This window comes from Haliaeetus leucocephalus, unplaced genomic scaffold (genome assembly GCF_000737465.1).
Source record: "Haliaeetus leucocephalus isolate CR32 unplaced genomic scaffold, Haliaeetus_leucocephalus-4.0 Scaffold151, whole genome shotgun sequence".
In the NCBI taxonomy this organism is placed as follows: domain Eukaryota; kingdom Metazoa; phylum Chordata; class Aves; order Accipitriformes; family Accipitridae; genus Haliaeetus; species Haliaeetus leucocephalus.
This window is the reverse complement of record NW_010972587.1, coordinates 7069424-7090080: the sequence shown is the minus strand read 5'-3', so window position 1 is coordinate 7090080 and position 20657 is coordinate 7069424. Positions and strand designations below refer to the sequence as shown.

The 20657-nt window shown below is 36.9% G+C and overlaps 1 protein-coding gene across 1 annotated transcript in view; it reads right to left on the bottom strand.

Moving 5' to 3' along the window:
• PTPRQ (protein tyrosine phosphatase, receptor type, Q) overlaps positions 1 to 20657 on the bottom strand; it is a 110236-nt gene that overhangs the window by 35483 nt on the left and 54096 nt on the right. The window contains exons 26-30 of the mRNA XM_010561968.1: positions 14337 to 14669; positions 7598 to 7719; positions 3694 to 3880; positions 1173 to 1417; positions 473 to 539 (exon numbers count right to left, since the gene is read on the bottom strand). Of these exons, the coding sequence (XP_010560270.1) occupies positions 473 to 539; positions 1173 to 1417; positions 3694 to 3880; positions 7598 to 7719; positions 14337 to 14669 (954 nt within the window). The remainder of the gene's footprint in view (positions 1 to 472; positions 540 to 1172; positions 1418 to 3693; positions 3881 to 7597; positions 7720 to 14336; positions 14670 to 20657) is intronic.

Sequence of the window (20657 nt, the reverse complement as noted above, 5' to 3'; positions counted from 1 at the left end):
AGTTAATGTTGTACTTAATGCCTTAAGCCTCTAAAAGCTGTATTCTGATAAATGCCTCTGCATATCAGTTTTCAATTAAAGGAGAAAACAATAAAAAGACTGGGTCTTAGTTTTTCAATGAATTTCAGTCAAGGACTGTATTTATTTCCACAACTGTGATACTGTGTACTTAGCCATACCTCTGTGATCCAAGCTGTTCGCTGATGGTAACTAAAATACTGAAGTTGGTATGATTACTTCACCGAGTCTGCACATGTTTTACAGTATCATTCAGATAGGAATAGCAAATGACCAGTGATATGCAGTGAAATTGAGCACTGCAATTCAAGGCTATCAGTTATGTGTTCCTGTTCCTACATTATGTGGCCTCTAAATAATAGACAAAGGCACACAGCTGTGTACTTACAGGTAGAAGAGCAATTTCTTCAGCATTTATAGAGATTTCAGCTAAAGGGTACTTTATGAGACATACCTTTGATATCCATGGTTATTTTCAATTGAATTTTTGGCCCTGCACCAGCACCATTAATTGCATACACCTTAAAAAAAACAAACACTTTTTTTAATGAGTATTTGTACTAGCTTCACATTGGCCAAATCTGGATATATTTGAAGCAACAATGAATGCTGAAACACTCCTTTTGTCATTCACACTTTGGTAGAACTTACTTCATATTTCTTTACAATCCTAAGTACAGTAACACTTCATCACTTGTAACGTAGCTCTTACAAAAAGGAGAAAAACAAGCCCACTTGAACAGTTATGCCGCCTCCTCTTAAGTGCTAGTCTCTGATTATTTGAAAGGACTTCACACACATACTTCTAGCAAGCTCCCCTTGCAGAACTGGACCTTTCATGTGAGCCAAATAAGCAATGCAAGTAGTGGAATTAAGAGAGAGATTTAGTCTCGTACCTGTGACGATGTGTCACAGGCTGCTTTGCTGGCACATGAACCGGTAGTCCAGAGTACAAAGCTAACCACCAGTGATGTGTCCTGCTCCCACTCACTCCACCCTCTTCATTGCTCCCCTCATTCCTCAGACTTGTCTCTCTTCACACCCCAGATAACATTCTCGGCGTGAAAATCTCATTTTCAGCCAAGGTTTGTGTTCCCTATTCAGACTAATCTCTCACTCATATCAAAGAAAAAAATAAAAGTGTTGGTTCTTACGCTGACATTATAGGTATGTCCTCCTTTTAGTCCTTCTATCATGGCAGTAACTGACTGATCTGTTTTATCAATGACACTAAGGTTGTGGATCCGGATGGCAGCTGGGTCATCTTCATTGTAAACCATAGCTTGATACACCTGAATATTTCCATTTGGTTCAGATGGCGGCACAAATGTTACTTGGAATTTTGTTACTTCGTCTGGTATCTTCTGAAATGTTATGTTGTTAGGTGGGTCTTCAGGCACTGAAATAAATATTTCAATGATCCATTTAATCATTTACTACTATTACTATTAGAGTAAAACCTGAAAAATTAGAAATTATATTTTTGCATATCCGTGTTATTTCATTGGTATTTTCTGTTTTTATTAAAAACACCACAAATACTTATTCACATGTAAATACTTATAAAGACAATAAGAAGGTAAATATTTAGTGAAATCCTATTCTTAATGATAGCATTTAACGCTACAAATATTAAAAATAATGATTCGATAACCCTCAGTAGTCTCTACTCAGAAAAGTTTCTTCTGATTTTCTACTCAGAAAGCCTGAAGGCATCATTATACCTTGAAATACATCCGGGTAAACAAATCCTTGCATGGATTGACAAGCAAGAAGCAAGTGTTAGTCTTGAGTATCCCTTTCTGAAAGCTCTCTGTCAACAGCAAGCTCCTTCCCAACATATAAACAAACCACCACGCTCCTAAGAGTCTCTGCTTATCACAGCTAACTCTTTTCTTCAGGAAAAAACTTTCCACTAGCCGATGCCCAGACACAAACACAACAAGCATTTTTCCCAAAGACAGTTTTTTGTCAAATGCTCATTCCAGTAGCTTATTCTCAAGACAGCAAAGGTATAAATAATTTTCCCAGTGTCCCTGTTTGAAAGAAAAGGCTGTAACATTCTTTCCAGGCAGCTAAATATTTATTGCTCTACCTGAGCAGGCAAGTATGTTGCGTGACCTCTAAATAGTGAAATCAAGCAACTGAAGGTGAACACATTCCCTCAGCCAAGGATTTAGATGCAGTTGTCCTACCTTCCAGGTTTTTTACACCAGCCAACAAATGCTTACTCAGGCTTCTCTGGAGTAAGTCTGTGTAAACTGGTCCTAACTCAGCCATATGCTAGACTGTACAAACCAGATGAGACAGGATGAGATAGAAAAAATAACTGTTCCTCTCTAAGATTACTGCACCTCCTGATGTATCACATTTTACATAAGAGAAAGGGCTACCAGAAAATACAGCTCACAGGACAGACCCAGCTACCACTTAATTTAATCTTCATTCATTTTTCCACAGTAAAAGACCATATCAGCCTCCAAGGATGTAAACAGGTCATGAAATTAAAAGGCATTAGATATATATCTATATATACATACCCCCATACCATACCATACCATACCATACCATACCATACCATACCATACCATACCATTAGGGGCATTGGATTTTCATACATGAAAGGAAAGATAAATGATAAATACAATCACTGTGTAGTATGTCTAAATCCAAAATTAACCTGACTATATAGCTAAAAGAGCTGACCTGCATCTAACCTCACTAGGGATAAGGCAATTGTAGTTTATACACAGTTGATAATTAGTTTGAATGAAACAAAACTTAAATATCTTTTCAGAAAATATTTTTTTGTTGTTTTGTTTGTTTGTGCACATATCCTTAGTGAACTATTAAAAACTAACAAAGATAGTAGACCGAGCATAACAAGGAACTATGTATATAAAGCTAGGACTATATCTTCCTCATGTACATCTGTTTATATTTTCCTAAGCAAATGCTATCTACTTTTCTGTACTGTAGCCTCTCGGTGTCATGAGGCCCTCACACAGTTCCTCACTCTAATCTCTCAGTTTTATTTCTCTGAGTAACTTAATAGCATCAGCAACGTTTGTCATCTTAGTATCTACCTCATTCTCCAGATCGTTTTGAATCTGTGGAACAGCTGACTCAAGCACAGATCCCCGTGGGCCTTCACTAGCAACCTCCATCCACTGAGAATACACAGATCATCTCCTCAAGTCAGTACAGGTACCATTTATAAATGGAAGGATTCGCTTCACTTAATTTTTATACGTTTAAATTTTGCATCAAGACCAAGGATGTTGTAGAGAGTTTTCAATAGTCTCTTAAGGGAAACAGGCACCTCCACAGAGGGCAGCCATCCCTTCCTAAAACAGGTATCTTATATATACATGCTCATATAGATAGGACCTCTCTTCATTGACTACAGAAGTAATCTAGATGGCTGTATTCCACACATCTGTATTTTACATGAAGCAAGTTAAGATCTCTGCATTACTAAGGTAAACCTTAGTATTTATTATCATCATCGCTTTTTCTGTCGACTGCCACCTTTTTAAATATTAAAGAAAAAATATTGTGAGCACAAATCTGCATTACAAGTGCACCATGTGTTCAAAACTCTCATATTTTTTTTTGTCAGGTGTAAGAAAAACTGCAAAGTTTGATCCATATAAAGTAGAGAAAAATACAAACCTGCTTCAAAAGTGGAGACAATTACTGGAGAACTAGCCTTGCCTTCAAGGAGTGCAGCATTAACGTCCCCCGTAAAGGCAATGATTACTACAGAATACCTTGTAAATGCTTTTAAATCAGAGATTTCTAAGACTTTACCCTCATTATTTGTCTTCAGAAATTGAGCTTTATAATTGTCATTATCTACCTGTAAAATAATAATAATAAAAAGAAATTATTATGAGACTTGAAACAGCCAAAATCAGGACATTATTATTTGAACACCTTATTTGACTTTTATCTTTCCATTTTTCTAACCATTTACAGAGAAGGGTTCACAAGAAGTCTCTACCTACCAAGACTAGAAAGCGGCACAGGGGAGTATGCTCCCATCTCACCCTCCTTAGCACTTCCCGTAGTATGGGATTAGGGAAATGGACTGTTTGCTTCGTGCTGTCTTCCACCAAGCAAACATGAACCAATTGGTAGACACTGGTCCAAGGGAGCTGTAGTGACTTGAAATGGGAATCAAACTAGGCAAAGATCCAGAAGATGAGCAGCTCTATATAGCAGAAAATTGTTTGGAATACAAAAACAAAAAGAAAATTGGGCAGCAATATATAATGTTGATATGACTGCAGAAAGTGCTGTTCCTCTTGGGATATATTAATAGAAGCACTACTTGTAAGACAGTGGGGAGGAAGTAATTCCCTCACTAAAAAAGCTGGAAAGCAGAAATAATTGGGGTTCAGTCTAGAAAAGGGAGGATGGTTGAAGACAGTAATAACTTCAAAATATAAAAAAGGATGATACTAAACTGAAGATAATCCATTGTTTCTAGTTCATGAAAACATAAAGAGAAATTTTATGTGCAGCAAAAAAAGATTAGAATTAAAAATGACAAAACCTGCAATGATATACCTAAATATGTAAATAAAACTATGACTATAAGTTTAGCTAAAAACTAGAACAATCTATTGAGGGGTGCTGAGCAACTTTCAGCACTGGACATTTTTAAGAACAGGATAATGAGTCATTTGTGAGGAGGGCTTTAGGTACGCTTGTTTCTGCGTTAGAGCAGGATATGGACTGGATTACATCTCGGGATCCCTATCATCCCTACATCTCAAATAATCTGTAGTTCTATAGAAAAACCTACAGTGTTGGGCTTTATATCCAATTAATCACTTCTTATGTTAGCTTAAAAAAGGAGAAAAAGGAAAAAATGAGAGCTTTTCTAGTGTTTGATCAAATATCATTTGCAAAATTCTTTTTAAGTCTATTCCTGCTACTTCAGTTAACGATGTTTTCATTATTGTTTCTTCAGTGTGTAATTTGAAAAGAGGATTAGGTAGCTGTACAGTAGTTTTCCCACTGGATGAAATCTGTATTAAATGCAGCTGCTAAAACATTAGAATAGTTCAAGCATACCTTTTATTTGACAGATATGCATCTATCCCCACTGAGAATTAACCTGAACTAAACTTTCTGATGGACTAAACAGACATTCATTTCCTGGGATGGTCATCAAGAGCTGAAACAGTTTTTCCTATCTGGCTATCAAAAATCTGGCATATAAATATTTATACAAGAGCTAAAATACAATCACAGCACTACATCATTAAATGTATTTCTATTCTTCCTTAAGTTTAATGGTTCGGTTCCATCTTCCTTACTCATTGTCAGTAATACTTTATTCAGGACTACTAATCATAGTAGGTAGCAAGACAAACTAAAATATGACTTGAAGGAATAAAAATGGGGGAGTACTTTTCAGTTTTTTCTGATCTGTAAAACTGCAAGGAACATCCTAGCAATTTAAACAGAACCCCTTCACTAATGAATACTAATTATTATCTTTTAAGAATAAAGATGTCACAGAGTAGAAATCTGAAATTATTCAGTTCTGCAAGCCTATTTTTGTAAATCCTTAAAAATACTCAGTTGAGAATTAAAATGAGTAAATTTATACATACAGGAAGTTTGTGGAATTTGGAGTCTTCATAAAAAATTTCCCACTGGGACAATAAAATATATACTCAAATTTTCACTGAAAAAGATTGTGACAGCTTTATTGGCCTTTAAGAAGGAATAGATTTGTCTACTAAGATGATTATCTATAGAACTGGCACCTGTAGTTACTGATCATTAGACAGACAACATCTAATTACAAGGAATCCCAAAATATAAAGCTAGATATCTGAAATATATTTGAAAGAAACCCACCACTTTCTAAAAACACCACCAAAGCCCTCCAAACTGAACATTTAAAACAGGTTTTTAAGTTCCTTCCGAATGCTGGCAGGCTCACATGAAACATTCCATACTTCACCTTACTTTAGGAATTTTGCTGTAACTTATATTGATAAGGTATTTATAACATTTTCATAGTGTAGAATCAGATGACATCCTGTTTATAATTTAGGAAATATCAGACAGAGGAGAAATCATTTAAGTACAAATTGATTAAATATTACACACAAAAAATCAAGCTTTGAAAATTGAATTTGGAAGTTTTATCAAAAGCATGAAAGTAATTTTTTCTGTTGATGTACTATAATGCTGTTTAGTCAAAAGTGACAGGAACTTTTCACAAGGAAAAAAGTCTTCTCTAACTTCAGCAAAGGAGAAATAAAAATTGTTATCTAGTTTCTGGCGACCTACCCAACAGGCCAAGGAACCATTCCTTCCCTGTTAACATTCCCCTTGTTATTATACATTCTTCATCCTGTCATACTACTGCTGTGGTAAGTGTGTTCAGAACTGAACAGATTGCAGTCTACATATTGAACAATGAAGTTAGAAGAAAAGAAAATAGCAGGACTACACATTACCCTCTTGTAACTTTACTGAGGAGCTTAAAAATATTTGGTACTTTTTTACTGATCTCTTTAGAAATTTTGATTGCACAAAAATGTCAGCATTAATGTTTTAGCATACCTGTAAATCTTATGAACAACTCAGAAACATTGAAAATATACACATAATAGTCTTACTTTCTTCTCAGAAAATTGAAAGAACTTTCTATTTAAAGCCTTTAAATAGTTTGAAGTAGTCTTTAACTTTTTGCCCTATTTATCTAACACACTGATTCAGGATTGTTGAAGCTGCAAACAGCAAGTTTTCCTGGGTAAACTACTTCCCATTTTCACTGATAGCCCTGCCTGTGTAATTTCTGGAAGAACAGGGAACCTATACCCTACGTAAAAGTACTCATGTGCTCAAACTTAGAAAGTTTCATATCTTGCCACAGGGCAGGAAATGAGGTTTATTAATGGTTGTTTTAAGGACTATTGTAAGGGGAGTAGGGGATGAAAAGAGAAAGGCCACTAGAGCTTTTCTCTTATGTCAGCTTTTTTTTTGCTTATAAAGATCAAGGAGAAAGAAGTGTTATTACTGTGCTACCAAAATACAGCTAATCTGATGGACAGAGCACCAAGTGGAAAGTGGGAAACCTAGTTTGATTTTAAAGTTCGCCCTCTGACGTGGTGTAACTTTGTACAAGCCAATTCCTTTTGCTAGGCTTTCCACTTGGCTTTGTAAAATCATGACAATGAACTTTTCCTTCCTTTGAAGAAAAAAAAATCATTATTAATTTTACTGGTAAACAGCATCAGTATTGTTAGAAAGAGGTACACCTCCGCAAAGCTCAGCTACTGTTTTCTTGTATACATTTATAGCTGCACCTTTTTTTCTCCAAGACCTCTTATTAGCACACATTTTTAATATCACATAATTAATTTATCTCCCATTAAGAAATTTATAAATGTACAATGAATTCTTAAGTGGAGTTTATGTGGAAATAGACACAGTCATATTGTTTTTCAATCCAGTTTATGTCTGTCCTATAATTTCTATAAGAACATCTGTATTTATATCACCAAACATCTGTATAACTACCAACAATAAAACAGAGTTGCCTTACCGAGGTAATGTCTATGAGGTAGCATGTTGGTCCAGTGATGATGACAGGTTCACTCCAGCTGATATTAATACTGTGAGGAGATGTAGCTAAAACAGTCACATTTTCTGGAGGAGAATCTGGAGCTGTAGAAAAAGATATGTATGTGAATCAAGGCCAAAGAAGTTCACAACAAATAACCCAGTAATTTTAGTGGCCAGTGGAGATTATTTTTCAATTTGAAAATAAAACTTTTTCACACATTTACCATTATACACTGCTTAAATAATTATAACATTTTTTCTTTCTCATATATAAAGCATACAATGTGATTTAGAAACATATCTTTCATTGCAATTACTACAAGTTTTCTACAGTCTGAACTGCCTACAACTTCATCTTAAATTGAAAATATAGGGGTTTTTAATTACAAGTTATTTATATTTATTTTGCATGACCCAAGCAAAATATATATAACTATTTAGAAAAATAGATAAGCATAATATATTCGTTTATGTCAAACGAATCATTCAAAGAACAAGAAATTGTGAAAACACAAGTTCTTCTGCATGCTAGAAAAAATTTCCAGAAATGTTGGAAAGTACTAGTATGAATAATTTTATACAGAAAAAAATATTTTCTAGCTTTCATTTCAACTTACTCTTAACATGTTGAGAAACTCTGGAAAACATGCACAAAAAAGTAATAGGAATTATAAGCGGGCAAGAATGTTCACATTAAGAAATGGGATTTTCCTAAAATTGCCTTCTGTCAAGGTGATATGTGAATTAACCTAGTTATTTCTTATTCATGAATAAGAAATTAATGAAATCATAATAACAGCACAGCAGTTCTTAGTAAGTGGTATTACTTTTTCATATAATGACCGTGGTAAATTTCAGGAAAATAAAATTTGGAATAGAAGTGACAACAGATTTGTAGATAAGGCCAGAACTTGGCTCCATGGTGCCTTTTTGGGGGAGTCTACTACAAAAAAAAGACAACCATGGTGATACGTATCAATGAACAGACTGTTACAGAAGCAACAACAGATTTGTACATATTTCCAGGACTTTTTTTTTTGTGCCTTTTTTTTTTAATCTACCAGAAAAAAAAATACAGCTATGATTAGCACATATTTGTGAAGTCTGTTATAAAAAATGATAAATCATATTTATCCTAATCAGAAGATGCAGTCTAGTTTCTCAAACATGATTAATGCATGAATATGTATTTTTTTCACCATTAATCATTAGGTAAGAGGGCTTAATGAGGAAAAGTGGAGTGTATACAAGGCTACTTAGTTTTTTAAGTAGAAAACAGGTTAGGAAAAGGAAAAATAGCATGGAAGGAAGTATATGTAGCTATTGAAATTATGTGTGAAAAATTAAGGAAGCGAAATCGTAAAATTTTGCACTGTGAAGGTGAAAATTTTCCACCATGGTTGCAGAATAAAACAGGAAGATTTGGGAGTTGATAAGGTGCTATGAGGAGTTTAGGGTGTTGGATATAAGAGGTAGATTGCTGTTCTGGGATTAGCAGGAATATATTAGACTTTGTAGACAGGATCAAATTCAGCCATTGGAAGCAGTCCCCAAAAATACTGAATAGCATGGAACAACTGAATGAAGAGTGTAACTGAATGAACTATGAAAACACATGAGGGAGGGCTGGTGAAAGAGGAGACTGCTCAGAGAAGGCTGGCTGTCGAGTGGGGAGCTAGAACAGATAACACAAAATAGAAGAGCAAGCATGTTCCCTAAAAACTAGAATTAGCACAAATTAAGCTTATTTTGCAGGTAATGTGTGTCAGACTTGTTGCTCAAACAGTGCCTTTTAGTGTAAACAATGCTTTCAGTAACTATGGCAGTGGTATTACCTTTATCGCCAGCTGAAATTTCTGAAAAATGGTATAAAATGATATATATAGCTTCACGAGCCTTAGTTTGCAAACCAACCGAGTTTCCAAAGACAATTTTCCATTACTTTTTTATAGCATTAATGGAGCGTTTAATCTCTCAATATTTTTTTTGCAGAAGCCACTTTAGGTTTATGTATTAGACAATGATGGTGTGAAATAATTTTAAAGCATAACCTAATCTACAAATTATCCAACCTGAAGTTATTTATATGGATAATTCCCACATGCAGTTTATATTTGGTACATTTTTAGATCTTTGCAAGAAAATTATAATTGAGTATGCTGTATTTAAGATACTTATCTAAAATACATCTAAGCGTTAATACCGGGTTTATTTTCATCATGAAAAGTACAATATTGGTCATTAACTGAATGACACGGAAATATAGGAATATTTTCTGAAATAACCTGTATAATTAGAAAGAAAACTAGAAAATGAAATGTGTCTAATGTGTCTCATGTCTACAAAACCATCTTTTTAAAAACTGTGTTTGCTTCAGTGGGTAACTGCCACGTTCTGATTTAGGTTTGTTTGTGAAATGAACCTAGTCAATACGAGGCCATGATATCACTATACCCTTTCTCTTATAAATCACAGCAATTTACTCAGTAGAAATGACCTAGTCTTATTCTCTCATTCCCCCATAATCCAATCACTTCCTCTCATAAGCACTTTTCTCCTGGTTTTCACAATAATGCATTTTCTGTAACTAATAACCATCATTTCCTGATTATCATGCTTCTATCCTTGCACAGGAATGTGGGTCTTATGGAGGTCAGGGTCATCTTTCCCATCCATCTGTGTCCTGATGCTCAGGCAGCAGTTAAGTGAAGCTTGAAGATAAGTCTGGATAGCCCATCATTTAGCATAATCCTCAAAAATAAGACTGAATACTCCAGTTTTCTAACAGAAATTCGTGCTTGCCAGTTTGGTTAAGACTTTTTCTGTTTCCCAACAAAAATTAAGTGCGAGGTTCAGTTATATTCATTTTATAATCACCTAGGTTACTTTTACCTATATTTAAACATTTATATCTTATATTAGGCCATATTTACTTTCCAATGTTTAGTTCTGAGACAATGAAAGGAACAAAGAAGAACAAGTTCTCTCAGGCAAAACCTGCCAGAAGAAAGGGCATACAACAAGAGATTAAAATCTCTTGCTTTTCACCACACAGAAACATTTCTTTAAGTATACCAAGCAACTGGGTATCAGCAGGGATTGAGAAAGAAGGTGCTGAAAAGAGAAGCATAAACCTCTGCCCCATGCATCTATGTCCTAGCCTTCATGGGACATTTGAACATCTGGGGTTTTCCTTTGTATCTCAGTATATCCTGGCATTAGGAGACTTGGCAGTTTACCAAAAAGCATTGCATTGTGTAACTGTACGAGATCCAAACTGAGGTCACTGATCTCACTGCCATTCATTTTCCACCTAACACTGACCCTCCAAAATGGCTTTTCTCTTAGAAAGCACAGGTTTGGCCAACGTTATTTTCCTTATAAATGTAAAAATGAAACTCGAGGTAAGTGCAGGTGTGAGGGAACAAAGTTTCCCTAGCTATGGAAAACATTTCTTGCCCTTTCTCTTACTGTGACACAACACTGTGATCTTCTGTACTGGTAACTATATAAATCTAGGTTATGTTGAAAATATTTCATCTTGCAGAGTCGATTTGGCTCTTGGGTAATCCATCAGCTAAGTAATAACAGTGCCATCAAACTACTTTATGAGACAGTAAGACAATTCCTGGGAGGATAATCTGCAAGACAGAAGGCTGAATTGTTTATCTGTGTGATGTGAGAATCGGACTGTACTGAACAACCTGTAACATTTTCCATGGAGTAACACTATAACCACCTTCCGTACAGAACACAGCCATTATTTTTTCGTTTGAAACTTGCAAACGAGTTAAAGAATCTTAAAAAGATTTCCTGTAGCCTTAGATTTACCTTCATAATGAACAACTGAAATAAATAGCTAAGATCCTCACCTTAGTCACTGAATATTCAGAATTACTAGGCTTTTCTGCTTTAGCACAACAGTCAAATCCTCAGCACTTGTAAAGAGTATTTAGGGTTTCTGTTATGTAATTTTTGCTGTTACTGAAGTTTCATCTCTTTATATTCTGGGAAATGAGTCTAACAGTTTTCAGCTTAAAAGCTGTAACTTCCTGAATATGAGTATAATAAATGTAGTAATTTCTTTAGGCTTGGGAGGAACACAAACTTCTGAGAACCCAATTATTTCTGAAGAAAAGTCATTTTACTATTCTTTCACAACCAAGGTAACGTTCCCTTTGGCAGAAGCAATGTCTTACAGAGGCATTTCTTGAAAATCAGAAACAGTGGCTAACTTCTGCCCTCAAATCTGCAAACACAACTCCCATTGATTTTATGGGCTAAGTACTCAGGGTATTTTACATAGCAGCTAAGCACCCTTAAGCCCTAACAGACCATGTATATTGGCTGCGTACCAGCAGGCTAATCCAGAGGATGCTTGGCCCTGTCCACGAGGGAGAGGAGAGGGGGATCGACACCTGTTCTCTGGATACACTCTGCAAGGCTGCCCAGAGCGCCGGGTCAGTTTTTTGTGCATCCTGAATTTCTCTTCCCTCCTACGGGCAGTACCCTTTGCAAAAGAAAAAAAGGAACTGATGGCTTTTAGTTTGTTTAACAATATTTCTAAAGACTAGTCTTTGGAAAGTATGAGGTCAGGTAGCTAGAGACCTGCCCTTGCTAAAGATCAGCCGCTGCTCAGGGAGGCTCCCGGCGCTGCCGAAGCACACCGGAGCTGCCAGCTGGCTACCCAGCCTGACATGTCACCTTCCTCTTTTCTTCCTCCTCAGCTGATTGCCATTACCCCAGGAAAAAGACCAGCACGCAGCCATGGTATCTGGAGTAGTGCCCATGCTTCCTTGACTCCCCAGCGGTGTGTTCTATAAGCAGCTCATCTCCTGATGTGGCACTGATGTAGCTCACAGGAAATTTCTTGCTGCCCACTTCCCTCACCACAGACACAGGCCAGCAGCCGCAGATACTTGGGCTGGAAGAACTGGTGGAACTTTTTTAACTTCTACCCCACCACCGTTTGTTAAACTAGCTAATAGAGGACGCAGAGGACCTATTGCTGAGAAGAACACTGTATTGGTGTGGAAAGGGTTTGTGCAGTCTAATCAGATTTTTATACTTTTTAACTACCGTCTCCTCAGTGTGACTGATGGGAAACTAGTTCTTTCTTAAAGCAAATTATCACTGTCCTGAGAGGAAATCATAAAGGGGATCCTAACTTTATGTAATTACATGTGTTTTCATTATCTGCCTGTCTGTCCAGTTTATATCTCTAACTTTCCTAAACTCAGCAACAATTTATTGAAGAGAAGTATTTGCACATGTCAGCAGCTGAGATCCATCCATCTAATAGTAAGAAATCAGCTCAGAGCTGCTAGCTCAACATTTGCACAACTTCTGTTAGCTATTTTCTGCTCCATCTGGGGTTAAATGTTTGGGGTTTGTTTGTTGTTTTTTTTTCACTTTTATTTAAAATATTCCATTGATTTACAGGCCTAGCATCCCCACAAGAATGACTGGACAAAGCAAGTAAGTGCACATGAGAACGACTCTGCAGCTGATTCCAGTACTTCTCAATCCAAAGGACTGCTTCTGTGCTTTATGTGAAAAATGGGCTGTTGTGATTTCACTATCACGGTGTCCAAATCTCTCTGCCCCTTGGGGCTTAGAATTTCTCTATTGCAATTTCTCATCTGCAAATGAAGACAACAATATTTCCTTACCTAGGAGAAAAACTGTGAGGTATTTAAGGACACATGGGTGTATTGCTGTACAGAGAGTGCAGAGATACTGTGAGGAGCATTATAGAAAAGCCTCCTGAATTCACATCACATGATTGTAAAAACATGGATGGAACAAAATAAGTATGTGGACCATTGAACAGTCCTTGGTACACAGCTGTTTAAGTCCTTCGTATCTCTATTACGATTACTTTGGAAGGGGAAAGGAGTGAAAGAGCTGTGATTTAGGCAGGCCACTCATGGTGGTTCTCAATTGTTTTACACAGGCCAGAGGCCGGACCTCAGATGTGCTCTGACCTAGGCTGGCTGCAGACTGGGAGGGAAGGTCATATGTCCCCATGACAACTGCCTAAATAATTTATGTTTCGCGTCCCCTTCTCTCAAATATCTTGTGATGACTTATCTGTTACAATTAACTCTTCTCTCACCTGGAAACCGAAATCCTCAGCTGAGACATGACAGTTCTATGTGTCATGGCAGTCCTGCAGGTGTTACACGGCTACTCTGATTTGTAATCTCTTTAGGGGGATATGCTGTTAGAAAGAAATCTTAATTCCTCTGAAACTATTGCTTAAATTCTATTGCCAGAAACATACAACAGAATTTCAGGAAACTGTTATGATGTTAGTGAACGGACTTTTAGCCAAGGAATTAAAAAAAAGACTACTTTTCATTGACACACCCCACATATGAAAATATATTGAAAATGGCATATCGACCCAAAATAGTCAAAATTCAGATTTATCAATTCTAGATGTGGAGTAGGGCTGAGAAATGAAATTGCTGTTGGGTAAGCAGTAACTAGAGTAGAGCATACAAGAGGCATTAAAATCTGATGCAGTGTCAAGTATGCATACATACCACACAATTTATATAATGATATTTCGTATGTGAAGAGTAGCAATAAACACTTAATAACTTTACCAACATTGTAGGTCTATGAAGAAATAAGTTCTACCAAGTGTGGCTTATTCAGGGGAACATCACACTGTTATAGCATTACGACACGTGGCAGACATCTTTACTTACAGCCAGGAAGTGTTTGCGTAAAAATCCAAGGTGAAGAACTGCCATAACCAACGTTCGTACTGGCAGCAACTGCAAATCTGTACCATCTGTATTTTTTCAGTCCATACACTGTCTCTTCTATCCAGTCATCCACTACATTTTCATATAAATATTGATGCATCTCATATTCAATACATTCCTTAGATTCCCAGTCACTGCAGCGGATGGACTGTAGCTGTGTTGTAATCTTGTAGTTTTGGAAGTAGCCAAGGATAGATTTCGGTGATCTCCAATTCAGGGTCACACTTGTTGATTGCACATTGGAAAAAACAATATCCCTGGGAGCACTAGGAACTACAAATTAAAACACTTGTAAGATATCTTCATTCGAATGAAAAGTGATTGCAACTATAACCCTTTTATCCACTGTTGAAAAAATATCTTAATAAGCATGTCTAAAGACCAAGATTCAATTTCATATGGTTAATAAGGAGTAATTCCACTGGTGTAAATCACAGTGTACATATATAGGTGGCATACGTTTACTGTAGCTTTTGAAAGAAAGAAAACTACTTTTAGGTGTGGCAGGGGCAGGGGCAGCTTTGAGAGGTGTGACATTGCTGTTGCTACATTTGGGGCTATGTCTCAACCGAGGGAGTGAATATCAAGCAAAGTTATTTTTGGCCTACCCATAGCATCTTTTACTGCTGTTGCTAACTGGGATTCCTCACCTCTCACTTAGAAAGACTTATTTGTCTCCCTCTCTCTTGGTAACATATGAAATTCTCAAGCAACACCTCAAGGTTTTATAAATGTCCTGTTTCACCTTCTGAATAGAAAGTATCAATGCATGCAAACAACAAATTAAATTAACAGGAAAAGCTAAATAATATGGCAATACAAAGCAAAAAAAGAAACTTCCCATAAACTTTCCTCCCATGTATTTATATACATAAGTATACGTGGGTATACACAGGTTATATTCATGTGCATGGAGACAGAAGTAGTGAATGTATGTACATACACACATTTATCCATATCTATATTAAGCCAACAGTGTACTCCCAGCTCTCACAGACTGGATGCAACATATGGTTTTGTGCTATATCACATAGTCATACAGTAAGCTAATATTATCTCTAAGACTCTGTAAGATAATACTAATACTCTCTGTGGCAAAAACTGTGCAGAGAAATCAGCTCGGAAATCATTTTGTGCACTTAGCTTTAAAGAGTGCTTTAGAGTCTTTGGGGTAAGAAGTATCACTGGTAAAAGAAAAACACGATACATCCTCAAAATGAAACTGAAGAAGCCCCAAGGCTTACATAAAGAATAAAAGGATCCCAGACCAACGTTACTGGGGAAGAAAGAGGAAACCCGCCATTTTTTTTCAGCCTTGTGGGAATATCTGATCTCTGCTTTCATCTGCACCAATTGTTTATAGAAATCATCATAATATAACAAGCTGAAGCTTCACCACTGAATATGAATATTTAACAAGAAATGTAAATTCTGAGTCAAACCAAGTCGTGATGATGAAAATGCTGAGAAATTCAAATCCCTTCAAATAAGCCCAAAGCAAGTGGAGCCTGCAGGAGAGGAGCCAAGGCCCAGGAACCGCGGGCACTTCCCTGTCCTTCCACTCAGCTCTCACGCATGCGTACACAACACCGCAGCATGCAACAGCCCCATGTGCTCCCACCCTGCTACACACTAAACAGAAACAAAACCAGAACAAACTGCCTAAGAAAAAAATTGTTGCTGGAGACAACTTTCATCATCATACTCCATGCTGTTAAAACTGAAGCTGTTTTGCTCTGTTATTAGCATGAAGAGAAGTACACGAAGTAGTAAATAAAAACAAAACAGGCAGTAACATTCTTGCTTGACCACAGTTTTGGAGATGTGATATTCAGTTTGTCCACTTTCAAAAAAATAAACACTGCAATATTTTCATAATAGCTCTATAAACTGTATTTGGTACTAGTGTAAATTACAAGAAAGGGCTTAGTTTGACAATTAGTTAATGGAAAGCAAAGGCAGAGAAATGTTGAATGGTTACTATAAAAAAAATCTGTATTTTTCCTTAAAAAATCCTCTATTGTAATATAAGCTATTAATATCTAAGATACCGCAAAGAATATGAATCTTACACACTCAATTATGACAATGATAAAATGTGGGATAGAATGGATAAAACTGTTTGAGTGAAAAAAAAGTTACCACCCAGTCTCACTCTGAACTTGAATTAAAGTATTTCTAAGACTCAATGCTACATATGCCAGAAATTAAAAAATTAAGAGTCAGCAATTCCAAAGACATATGGACAGAGAAAAATTAAAAGAATTTAAGGAAATTAAACTCTCCTCCTTCTCACTCAGAGGGAACTACTCTTTTTTTTAATAAGGAATATGACCTCACCTTCCCAGGCACACGGCTCCAGGAACTCTTGCTACGACAGCAACAGCCAGCATCGGCAGGTTTGGAATAAAAGTGTGAAAGTATGCAACGTGGAGATGGAAACAACTGGCTCTGATGCCTCTTAGTCTACCATTACCAACTTCCATCTGCTGAAAACTGATTATTGGACTATACTCCAGTTTAAATGACTCAATCAAATAATGAAACAGGGGCTTGGAATAAAGTAGATTAGATAGTAACTGGTTGCTTGCTGGGTGCCAAGAGGAAGGTGGGAATATATACCTTCACTTGCTCAAATGTGCAGCTGGTAGAGCCATGGCTGGCACAACCGCAGTCCCCGCACCTAAAAGGAGGCAGGTTAAAGAGGCTAGGCACAGGCAGGAAGAGCAGTGCCCATGTTCTAGCCAGCACGGTGGGCTTTCCTTCTCAAGGAGAGTACCCTGTTCCCCCAGTTTCAACATGGATGATGACATCAAAAAGAACTGAGAGCTAGCAATGTAGCAGTAAAGATGGAAAAGACGCTTGGCAGTTTCACAGAACTGGAAATTATATCAGGAAAAATAACAGTGGCTCTGATTTGTGGGCTCTCACACAGACTATCAAAAGTCTAATAAAGCCAGCCTCCATGAGCTCTCTTTGTATTTGGTGGAAAGAGACAAACTCCCAGAGAGCGGGGGAAAGAACGGAAGGCAGAAAAATGACATTTCTCTTTCCATCTGTCCTTTTTCCCACTGGCTACAGAGGGAGCCCATACACATTACCCTCACAAGGCAGAAGATATTAGCTGTGATTATCCCTGTGGGTAACACTACATGAAAACCACCATTTTGAAAGATAAACTTGCAGGTATCATGATAACACACAGCTTAGACAAGCACTTCTTTCATACAAAAGCTTTTATTGCTATTTTATGTCATAATTTTTCCAGTTTACTAAGACCCATATAAACAAAATATTTGTAACCCACAAAAGAAAGTGTCAGTTGGCAGAAGACACAGGAAATTTTTCTCTGCCAGTGCCTAAACAGAATTTAAAATGGAATCAGAGCCTTAAATATTAGTCAGTTTAAAATCTAGTCTATTTTATCTCATTGCCTACGTAGACAAATCAAATATAAATGTAATCTCTTATTAGAGCAAATGAAAAGATGTGATCTGAATCTGGAGGAAATGAAAGAGGTTTGCTCCAAGGGCCACAGTGAGGAGCAGTGACACCCAGTGGCACAGTGTCTCTTGCACTTGATGATTGTGTTCAATGAGACAATTTCAAGACAACTATGCTATTGGGTTACAGATACAAAGAGGATTACAATTACTCTAGCATGGAGAATCAGATTTCCATTCCTCAAGAATGACTAAAATTCCCCCAACTTTTTCTGTCCACAGATGGTACTGATTTGAACAAACCATTCCATGCTTCCTAGAGTAATCATGCAGCTTGTTTAAATTTTCTAAACATGACTCAACTATGATGAAGTGATCACTGTTCACACTAAAAACAATTAAAGCAAAAAATTGCATCTTTGTCAATTATTCTTTCAGATTAAATTGGAACTGTAACAAAGACTTATGTATCTGCTCTTATACACTGCTGCTTTGATATGTGCCTAACAGGAACTTTATTATTATTCCTGCAGAAAGATGCACTTAAAGAAAAGGCATGAAAAAGGCTGTGTTTGTAGTGGTGTAGGACACTAATTGTCTAGGACTGTGCTCTGATTACCTAGCTGGCATTCTAGTGCTAATCCCTTATTTAAATTTCCCTGGAATCATGGGTAGGACCCCTTAAGTCTCATCACAACATATCTGACAGTCTCTCTCTATTGAATTATATTGCTTTTGCTATAATTCAGCTAGTTCTGGGAGTAGAGAGTTTTTCAAAGTCTGAAATTTTTGGTGCAATGTACTCTATCGTTTTCCATTTAATAGCTTTTAATTCAGCTTCTGAAAGCCAGCCAGGGAGCTGGCAGAGAGGCTGGCCGTGAAATGCTGGTGAATTCAGTTTCTGGACTGGAGGATGAATGAGGTATTTTCAGGTTCATCCACCATTGTTCACATGATGGCCAAACTCCAACAAAAAGTGCCTAAAGCCAGATCCACATGGGATTTTAAGCTCCTAAAACCTATTTACGTGCCTGAACTCCCACTGAAGTTGACAGGAAGCTAAGCACCTAAATAGAAGTTACTTTCACAGATCTTGGCCCCGGTTCCCTATGCTCGTCTGGCTGCAATGCTAATCAGCCCTTCCAAAGCTGGTGGACTGCTCTGAGATTAAGTTTTTATTTGAGAACCTAAATGAAAGGAAATGCCTGGTAGAAAAAGCATCAGGACTGTGCAAAGACTCTGATCAAGTTGAACTGGGCCAGTGGAACTGGTTTAATCCAACAGAAATACTGGGTAGAAAAAATCTTATTCGCAATGCAAAGATAACCTAAGGGCAGCAAAGGACACACACACAAAAATCTACTGAGAAAAGAGAGAAGTTACGGCTTTCTGTAAAGACTTCTGTGAAAAGCAATGACTACAGCTGCACGGGCCGGGAACAGAAGACGGTAATATGATACGGCATAGTTCCTAACGAAGTTAATAAAAAAAAGTCTGCCTACAGAACAGCTGCTTGTAGCTGGAGTTTGGATTAAAAGAACAGCGGCAGCCTAGAAGTCTGTTGGGTGGTATTAAGAGCATCAATAGGAGGAAAGTGAAGAACAAAGTAGAACAGATAGCAGTGGGCACACAATAAAAAGTCCTCAGAAAATGGAGGTATCTGAAAAGTAATATTCTGTATTGATTATCTCTATTAATTTTTGAAAGATTACTCACCCAAAGGAGTTCCCTGGGTTAAGCTGATAACCCTGATCATACTAAATACTACTCTAGTATAGACTGCTAACTTCAGGGGGACTCATCATGATACAAAGTCCTGCTCAGTATGAATAAGGACATCACAAATAGGTCCCAAATGATTTTACAAACATAAAAATGTAGAAAACTGTAAACTATTTTTCCCATGACTTGGGACTGACGCTATCAGACATGCTTTAAAGGAAATTGCACAGTTGAGAACATGTCTTAAAAAAGCCTCTCTGGACTGTGTTTGTCGGTCCTTAGGACATTAGAAAACTCAGTCTCTAACTGTGGGATCTAAGCACTGAAAAATCAAGTCATACAAATCTAGGAAGAAATGCACACCTTTAAACTAAGCTTAGAAAAGTAGTGAAAAGCTGTCGGTATGTGAATCTTAAATTAAATTAGAATGCTCAGCTTTCCAACAAACTGGACCACTGTCTACTTCTCCGTAAACAATGTATTTGACCTGTAAATACTTTCAATGTCAGATTTGTATGTATATGTCACCACCATTTCTTATACATTAATGCAAACTTGACCTAGTCCTTAAAAAAAAAATTCCTTCATCCTACACTATATGATTTTTCTATTTTTATCTACCTGCTTATAAAAATAACATCAATACAATTTAATTGGCAGCAACCAATGATCACTACATTTGTCTAGTGAAGATTTGCCTTTAACATCAAAGCCATTAACCCACATTTGGACACAGCAACTAATCAGAAAATCTAAAATAATTTCCACATTACATAAAGAAAATTAAAGTCTGGGGAAAAAAAAAATCAATTTTGGTCACTTTGGAAAGAATTGTTTCAAAGGTTCTTAGTAATGCAATTTTTGGATGCTATTACTTTAATACAGTTTGGAAGTATGAAGTTGCAGCACTGATTGAACATGTGAAACACACTGCTCTTATCTGTAGTAGTGACAGGGGACACCCAAGCTCTTCCATTTCCAATGCTGTGGCTCTGCAGTAGGTTGATTCCTCTGGATAACCAGGCCAACACACTGCACTGCACATCATGCTTGGGGCCCTAAGGACCACTCTAGGGTACAGGCTTAAATATTTCTT